This window comes from Phaseolus vulgaris, chromosome 5 (assembly GCF_000499845.2).
Source record: "Phaseolus vulgaris cultivar G19833 chromosome 5, P. vulgaris v2.0, whole genome shotgun sequence".
Lineage (NCBI taxonomy): Eukaryota > Viridiplantae > Streptophyta > Magnoliopsida > Fabales > Fabaceae > Phaseolus > Phaseolus vulgaris.
In genome coordinates, this window is record NC_023755.2 from 38,159,887 (window position 1) to 38,169,369 (window position 9,483).

The 9,483-nt window shown below is 30.3% G+C and overlaps 1 protein-coding gene across 1 annotated transcript; it reads right to left on the minus strand.

The window, feature by feature from the left end:
- Nucleotides 1-6,325: 6,325 nt before the first annotated feature.
- LOC137835771 (beta-glucosidase 12-like) lies at nucleotides 6,326-9,217 on the minus strand. Its single transcript, XM_068644427.1, has 13 exons — nucleotides 9,053-9,217; nucleotides 8,902-8,971; nucleotides 8,734-8,792; nucleotides 8,555-8,630; nucleotides 8,389-8,466; nucleotides 8,199-8,286; nucleotides 7,746-8,001; nucleotides 7,514-7,629; nucleotides 7,169-7,380; nucleotides 7,042-7,073; nucleotides 6,847-6,949; nucleotides 6,576-6,687; nucleotides 6,326-6,497 (listed from the first exon to the last, which is right to left on the minus strand). Exons 1-13 carry the CDS (start codon nucleotides 9,215-9,217, stop codon nucleotides 6,326-6,328), a joined length of 1,539 nt encoding a protein of 512 aa, XP_068500528.1.
- Between the last annotated feature and the right edge of the window lie 266 nt (nucleotides 9,218-9,483).

Sequence of the window (9,483 nt, forward strand, 5' to 3'; positions counted from 1 at the left end):
TCAAGAACTCGATGGCGGGGTTGTTTACATGGGTAATGATAATCCATGTAAGACAGTCGGGATAGGTTCAATCAAGCTGCGGAATCATGATGGATCCACCAGAATTTTGCGGGATGTACGGTACGTGCCAAAGTTGAAGAAGAATCTCATCTCATTGGGGGCTTTAGAATCTAAAGGCCTAGTTGTGACGATGCGAGATGGAATTCTTAAAGCAACTTCAGGAGCACTGGTGATGTTGAAAGGCGTGATGAAGAACAATTTGTATTACTATCAAGGTAGTACAGTGGTGGGGACAGTAGCGGCAGCAACTTCTAGCTCTAAGAAGGATGCTGAGGCAACGAAGTTGTGGCATATGAGGTTGGGACATGCTGGAGAGAAATCCTTGCAAATTCTTACCAAGCAAGGATTGTTGAAAGGTACGAAGGCTTGCAAACTTGAATTTTGTGAGCATTGTGTTCTGGGAAAGCAACGAAGAGTGAAGTTTGGCACTGCAATTCACAATACCAAGGGTATTCTGGATTATGTGCATTCAGATGTGTGGGGACCTGCCAAGACTCCGTCAATCGGAGGTAGGCATTATTTTGTCACTTTTGTTGATGATTTTTCCAGGAGAGTTTGGGTGTTTACTATGAAGAACAAAAATGATGTGCTTGGAATTTTCCTTAAGTGGAAAGCTCAAGTTGAAAACCAGACAGGAAGGAAGATTAAGGTTCTCCGAACAGATAATGGAGGAGAATACAAGAGTGATCCGTTCCTGAAGGTATGCCAAGATTGTGGCATAGTTCGGCACTTCACTGTTAGAAAAACACCACAGCAGAATGGGGTTTCTGAGCGTATGAACAAGACACTTGTGGAGAAAGTTCGTTGTATGTTGTCTAATGCTGAGTTAGGCAGAGAGTTTTGGGCTGAGGCTGTGACATACGCTCAACATCTCGTCAATCGTTTGCCATCATCTGCTATAGATGGCAAAACCCCGTTAGAGGTATGGTCTGGAAAACCTGCAACTGATTATGATTCTTTGCATGTTTTTGGTTCTATTGCATATTATCATGTGATTGAATCAAAGTTGGATCCACGGGCAAAGAAGGCTCTTTTCATGGGCTTTAGTCCTGGAGTGAAGGGATACCGTTTGTGGTGTCTAGAGGCAAAGAAGACGATTATCAGCAGGGATGTTACCTTTGATGAATCTGCCATGTTAAAGAAGGTAAATCCAGAAGGAGCTGATAGTACTCCACAACAGGTGGAGTGTGTTCGGAAGCAGGTGGAGTTTGAGCCGACAGTGGTGATCCCAACACGAAATACCACAAGTGACTCTCCTATGGCAGAAGAAGAGTCAGATGAGGAAGAGGTTCCTACCCAAGAATCTCAACAACAATCAGCGCCAATTGCAGTTAGAAGACAAAGACGAGATATTCAGAAGCCTGCTCGTTTCATGGATATGGTTGCCTATGCACTTCCAGTTGTTGATGACATTCCATCCACTTACCCAAAAGCCATTCTGAGTTCAGAAAGTGGTAATTGGGCGGGTGCGATGGAAGAGGAGATGCAGTCTTTGAAGAAGAACAAGACGTGGAAGTTGGCACAATTACCAAAAGGTAAGAAGGCAATTGGGTGCAAATGGGTATTTGCAAAGAAAGAAGAATTTTCTAATAAAGAAGATGTTTGCTACAAGGCAAGGTGGTTACAAGGGCCAAGTTTGAATATTGTTTAGACTTGGTTAATATTTTGCACATTTGAAGTTGGCGCCCGGAGGCGCAAATTTGAAGCACTGTAAAGTTTGTTTTTTGTTATGTTGTGAGAAGATTTGTTTTAGGTGGGACTTGAAATTAAGCCAAGGTGGAGATTTGTTGATTTTGGCTTAATCCCAAGTCCCACATCGGTGGGTTCATTGTTTGGGAAGGAGGTTTGAGGGTTATAAATTAAACTCTTCTCCTTCACTGTTATATATCCCAATTTGTAATATCTTCTCTCATAGTAATAAAAGTGAGCTGTTTTTGCTGTGCTCGGAGATTAGGCTAAACAGGCCGAACTCCGTTAACAATTTTCGGGTGTGTTCTTTCCTCTTTATCTCTTTTATTATTCCGCTTTATTTATTCAATATTATTTGTCGGGTAGCTCTGTTAGAGTTTTGTTTTAGTGGGAAAATTACCCGTTTTTCCCAACACATTCTACCCTTATATTTATAGGGAACGGATCCTCTCTTACCACCTTTCTCTGTGGCCCTTTTCAACGTCTTTTTTATAAGCCCGTTCATCAAATGAAACTAACGGTCTAAAATTAAAATTGGCCTCTCAAAGGAAAAAGTATATTCAACTTATGAATTTTTTAAAAATTAAAATAAACTATCCCTTTTTTTAATATTATATATTTCCATAAAGTTGAAAAAAATAGCTTTTCTCTTAACTACTACTTTGAAGAAATAAATAAATGTATTTAACTCTTAAAATCCAGTGTCTCCACATTTTTCTCTATTTCACACAAAATGGAGTGCAAGGGATGATTAAAAGTGGAGGTTTGTTGATAAAAAAAAATAAAAATGGAGGTTATTTTATTTTTTATGTGAGATTTGATATGGAAATGTGTTAGAATATGTTTTTTTTGTTGTCTTCAAATAAGAAAGTAAGAGAAATCATATAAAAACTGTACATTTAATTTAAAATTAAAAATTAATTTTATTTTTTAAGTAATTCATATAAAATGACAAAATACTTCATTATATTAATAAAATAAGATATATTAAATAAGAATATAATCGGAAAAATTTGTGTAAAAAAAATGATTTTAAGGGAAATTCCTTTATATATAAGTATAGATAACAAGTCAACTTTCAACTTATTTCTTCCTACTTAAATATATAATAACTTATAATTTTTTTTCATTTTTAATATATTTTCATTATGTTTTATTATATGTTAAAAACATTCATTCTTCTCTTTTTTTAATCCTCACTTTTCATTTCCTCGTCCCAACAAAAGAGTTAAATGTGGTAATTTAATTCAACCGAACTATATATGTGAATCTCCCCATAAAACTTAGGTGTTTCAAACTTTTTACTATCTTCTTTTTTTAGTATTTTAGTTAAACTTGAGTTTATACCAATTCATTAGTATATCTTAGAGGTTTTGGATTGTAATACGTGTTTACTATTTGTTACGAATGTACAAAACTTGACGAATCAACTCAAATTTTCTTTTTATATTTCTATGTTTTACTCTCTTGAGGAAAATTGTTTTTTTTTTCAAAGAAGATTTTTTAAATATAAAAAAATATTTTAAAACACAATTCGAATTTTAAATATTTTAATACTAATATCAATTTTCAGAAAACTACAAGTAAAATTTAGTCATTCATTCGGCATTAAATAATACTTACCAATAAATGAATTTATTTTATTTATTATTCATTTTACTTCTCCAAATAGATATTTTAGAAGAAATCAATCAATATCTCTTACAATTATTTGAATTGTTTTGGAGTAGATGAAATTACATCTTCGGATTCTGTTTCGATGTCACTGTTAGTGTCATAAATAGATTAATGATTTCTTAAACTTGTAATGAATGTGGCTTTTATTTAAAAATGGAAAAATGATCAGAGTTGGTTGATTTTTTATAAGAAGGAAAAAGTGACTAAAATATGATATACTCAGCTTTTTGTATATTTATTATAAAGGTTTGGTATATATAGAAATTTATTTTCCTCATAAAGAAACAGGAAAAGGACTAAGAGTTGGTAGTTATGTTTATTTTGTATTATATAGAAGTTGGGGCAACCCAATTATTTCTTTTTAATATATTTGTTATTGTTGTAAAAAAAATTATACATACAATTAAAAAACTTTGAAAAGATATAATTTTTTATTTAAATGTTTATTTTGAATTTTCAAGGTCTACGTGGACAGATTTAAAATAGAATTTGGTTCAGTAATTTATTAAAAAAATATTTATAAATAAGATAAATTTCAACAAAAGAAGATTTTAAAATTTTAATCCGTGAATAACCTAATTTTTGAATTTAAATAATTTTGTGAGAATTTTTTAAGTTCTTTATTAATTTTTATTCTTATATTTAAATTTCTAATTTAAATAACGAATCTTCTTCAACTCATATATATTCTTTTAATTGGGACGTCAATTAAGATAAATTTTATTTATCTCCAATCCCTTATGTACTTTTTTTTATCCTTAGGTGAAAATTATCGGAAAGGATCCTTTACGAGATTAGTTATATCATCACCTATTATATTATTATTTTTTAAATATTATATATTTTTTTGAAAACAATTATAAGTTCTCTTGAGAAAAAAATGAAATGCAGTTATAAACTACAATTATTTTACACAAGTTAATTAGAAACTAGATGAGTGAAGTTTTAAGAATTAATTTAGTAATAGACTAATTTTAATTAATAAAAAATTGCTTATTTTTTTCTTAAAGAGTATTTTATGAAAAAGTTTGTTGAAACATTCTCCTAGTTAAAAACAAATATCAAAAGCAACGTACACTGCACACATTCAAAATATGTTCCTAAATTGTAACAGCGTTGAAAAAATAAACGTCCCCCACGGTGTCATTTTTTTTTCTTTTTTTTTTCTCTCTTCATCTTTTCAACTTTTTTTTCTTTTTTAATTTTTAATTTTTTCTTCCAATTTTGATCTATTTTAGAATCTGATGGAACTCTGTTGTAGTTGAAAAGTTAATGAACATTTCTACCGGATCAGAGTTTCAAACGGAGTAAATTCATTTTTACACTAAAGATTTGTTATTCTCTATTTTTCACAATGTTTTAGTCATCAGTCTTATTGAGGTCAGTTAAGAAAAGTGTTCTCTCAACTTATTCTACTATATACTGAATTTTTGTTCTGTTTGGATAACTTTAACTTACATTATCCAAACTGAGAGAATAAAATTTTAGAAGTTGCTTAGAAAGCAAACAATTAAGGTAAGGAAAGCTAAATTTATTTTTTAATAGCATTCTAGGCTAGAAGATCTACATGTGAAGGGGAAGTTGTCCCAATATTCAATTTCTCTTGTAGGAAAGTTGTGTGTTTATATATTGTGTTGTTATATATTATTTAAATTTGTAGAAATATTAGATTTTGATGATTTAGTATTTAAGTGTTATTTTTTTTTATGTCAAATAGACTTTTGAATGTTGTGGATCACATTTTGAATGATATTGTATGATGAAAATGGTATGAAATTGAATTCATACCTTTGGGATAATGTATGGATTGATGTTTGTTGTGTATTAAGTATTGATGTCTGTGTGGTAACACCGTGATGAGATGCACAACTGAGGTTGTATTGAACTTACCTTGATCCTTTCTCTTGAATTCGCTGATAATCTTTGGATCAGGTGTTAGTATCTGGTAGGACTTACTTAATACGGGTCTTCCGGAAGACGTTGTTAATTTAATATTCTGGATGTGTAGATCCATGTGAGATCTATGTGATTGTTTTATGTTGGAATTTGAAGAAGATTGAATAACTGAGAAATTGATCATGTAATTTGGTTTTCTCCTTTGATTTAATTGTGTATATTATAAAATTTTATTTCACTAGCTTACCCTTACTTTTCTTTTTGTGTTTGAACTGTGATGAATGTACTACGTACACGAAAATATAATCATACAAGTGTCGGAGGGTCCGGAGAAATTTAGAGTGTTGATTTGAAACTTATATTGTAAATATTTGTATTTCTATAAGCTCTGATAATCTATTAGGAATGTTTTGAAAAACTCTAAGCTTGTATAAAAATATGTAAAACTTGTATTGTAATAGTTAGATGTGTTTTTGGGATGATACATAAATTGCTGATAAAAAAATGTTCCTACGTGAATGGTGCACCAAGGATAAAGTATGAAAAGTTAAAATTATTAATGCTTAATTATTGAGAATAAGATAATAATATACCAAGACCTATATTGCTTGAGTTTCATTTAGAAAAATCATGCAATAAAAAACTTTAATAAAATATTAATGCGGTTTTATATTTTAACTTTTTTTTTATTTGTATATTAAAATAAATGCATGTATTTAATCTAATTAAAAATTTACCTGTATATTAAAGTAAATGCATGTATTTAATCTAATGAAAAATTAGGTGAAAAATAAGAGTATAAATAATAAAATAGTAACTAATATTGTTTTACCACACTTAAAATATGGAAAGAGGAAATATTAAATAAGATTCATAAATTAAAGAAAAAATAACAAACATAAACTTTATTGAAGATTATAAATAGGTTACATTACATAAAAGAGACTTTATAAAGTCTAATAATAGTGTGTTATAGGGAATATGATGCTAGAATCCTTCAAGTCTAATTTTTCTGAAGAAAAGCTTTGAACCATTTTGCAGATTGTTTGGCATGTCGCTTCAAACCATTTTTATAATCAACAAAATTTAGTCCAAATCGCACATTATAACCATCTTTCCATTCAAAATTGTCCAACAATGACCATGCAAAATATCCCTTTACTCGGACGCCATCCCTTATAAAGTCAACAAAGCAAATTTATATTAGATTTTAAAAGAAAATAAATATTAATATGTGAAAAATAATGCATTACCTAATTGCTGAGAGTAGATAATAAAGATGACGGTAATAATAGTCAATTCTATAAGTATCTTGAAGCATTTCTTCTACGGATAATGTTAGATCGGTACTAATATCACCCATGCCTATAAATAAAAGAGTAATATATTAATATGTTAGAAGAAAAAAATCCAAATAAAGGTACAAACTTTATATTAAAATTCTATATTTTGAATAATTTTGTTTAAATATCCAACTTTAAAATGTCTTTTGAAGATAATAAAAATAAAACTTGGAATAATTACCATTTTCTGTTATGTAGATCAAAGGATTGTTGTACTTTGTATTGGTATAAAGCAATAATTTTCTTAATCCTTTGGGGTAGATAAATAACCAACTTGGACCGAACTGCAAGTATAATTACAAATAGAATTATAGAAAAAACAAATAAATGAGATAAAAACATGTATCTAAAATTTGACATGACCAAAAATATATACCTGTGGACCAATAGGAATCCCGTTGCGAACAGCTGGCCAATGGAAACAAAAGAAAAATGTGATTTTCAAAAATTCAACATTTATAACTTAAATAATAAAATAATTGATAGTTAAAAGGTTTCCTCACTTAATGCATGGACATTAGAATCTGTAGTATAACTTGGTTTGTTGGATTTGGATGCATTGGTAGCATAGTTAGTGGTGTAATAGTTTAGTCCAAGAAAATCCATTGAACCAGCAAGAAGTTTTGCTTCTTTTTTAGAGAACTTTGGCAATCGTTTACCAACTAGTGTACGCATGCTCTTTGGATACTTTCCTGATGTCAATGGTTCCATGTACCTATAATTATTATTACATATGAAAATATCAAATTTCAAAACAGTTGAAAATAAAAGATAAAAACAATTGCATATATTCTCTTCAATAATGAGTGTTCTCATGATAATATTCTCATGTAGATTTAAGTACATACCATCCAAATGCGAAGTCAAGTGATCGTTCAGAAGCTTCTTCATCCTCTTGGCTATTTGAATATGGTTCGAACCAATTAGAATTAAGTGTTATGCCAATTATTCCTTTTTGTGTATTCTGCATAAAATGTTAAATAAGCAAAAGAGTTATAATAGAGTACTTGAATCCTCACAACAATGTGGAAATCCAATAAAACATGAAGATTTAAAAGTTCTCATGAAGGCTAAAAAAACCTTAAACTTTTTCTTGTAGACATCTACGGCAGCTGCATGAGCAAGTAATTGGTAATGTGAAACTATATAAGGTTCTGTTCCTGAGTCACCACCAAGACAAGTTGAATCTAGCCATTTAGAGCATCGACCTGGTGCAAAACTCCCAACTGCATAACCAGTACTACTGTAGGTCAATGGCTCATTTAGAGTAATCAAATGTTTCACTCTGTCTCCAAAGTATTTGAAACAAACTTCTGCGTAATCTCGAAAGTCACCTCTAAAAATCAAGAAGCAACAAAAATCGTAATTTTAAATTGATAATTAGTACAAAATTTATTATATTAAAAAGAATTATGTCCCTTAATGGAACTATTGAAGCGTATCATCTTATATATCTTTCAAGAGTCTTTATACATAAAAAGAATTGTGTCCCTTAATACAACTATTGAATTGTATACATCTTATATAACTTACACAATGCGACGACTTAAGAAGCCTCCGTATTCATCTTCCAAAGCTTGGGGAAGATCCCAGTGAAAAAGTGTGACATATGGTGTTAGACCTGCAACATTAATATTTCACACAAAACTATTGTTGTTGTCACTTACTATAAAATGTAAATTTAATTCAGAAAAATACAAGAGAGTAAAGAATGAATGTTAACCGTTGGCTAGCAAATTATCGATGAGGTTGTTGTAATATTTGATTCCTTTTGGGTTTATGCCTCCACTAAGCTTTCCATCTATATATGAACAAGTTTTTTTATTAAAAAAAAGATTGAAATAGGTAACGTGAAATATCAAATTACAATTATTACAAAAAAATCTCACTTGGTAGGACTCTTGACCAAGAGATGGAGAATCTGTATGCATCCAGATTCATATTTTTCATTATCTGAATATCTTCCTGTTATGTAAATTGAAAACAACATCCAAAAAATAATTAATTACATTGAAGGGGAGAAATAATTTGTTTCTTCATTGATCATCACTAGGAATTTGGACTTTACCTTGTAGCGATGATATTGGTCAACTGCTACATCTCCATTACTTCCATTGTTTATCCTATCTGCAAGTTATTACACATTTATAATCAGACTATTGTGAACTATTTTTAAGTTTAGAAAGTATAACACAATTTATATGATATTATGAGAGATTGAAACACAGAACAAAACCTGGATATTTGTCGGTGTATGCATCCCATATACTTGGTTTTCTTCCACCTTCGTTTGCCGCACCTTCATACTATTCATACAAGTGATGAAGAAACATAAGAAAATGGTGAAATGTGAAGGGTTTTGCAATGGGAATAAGAAAAATGTTTACCTGGTAAGCCGCAGATGCAGTTCCAAAAATGAAGCCTTTGGGAAAACTGCTTCGATTGAGAGAAAGAACTTCGACAACAGATGAGTGTTGTTGTGCAACACTAATTGATGAGAATGTGGTTATTAGAGCCAAGAACACCAAGAGAATAAACTCGCCACGTGCCATCTTCAAGATATACACACCAAACTTGTTGAGAGAGATTAACGATGAAAAATTCACTCTTTAGAATTTTTTAATGTATATCACTAATAATGAGAAAATTGAATGAATGCTTAGATGAGAGATTAATGTGTATTTATAAACTTTTTAACTAAGCAAATGAGATAAGCAAAAGATATTTAGTTGTAACTATATCTGCTGTATATTGTTTTTTTTTGGTATGTTTCATTGTTTTGTTTTTGTTTGTAACTCATGCTTAAAATAAGATGGTA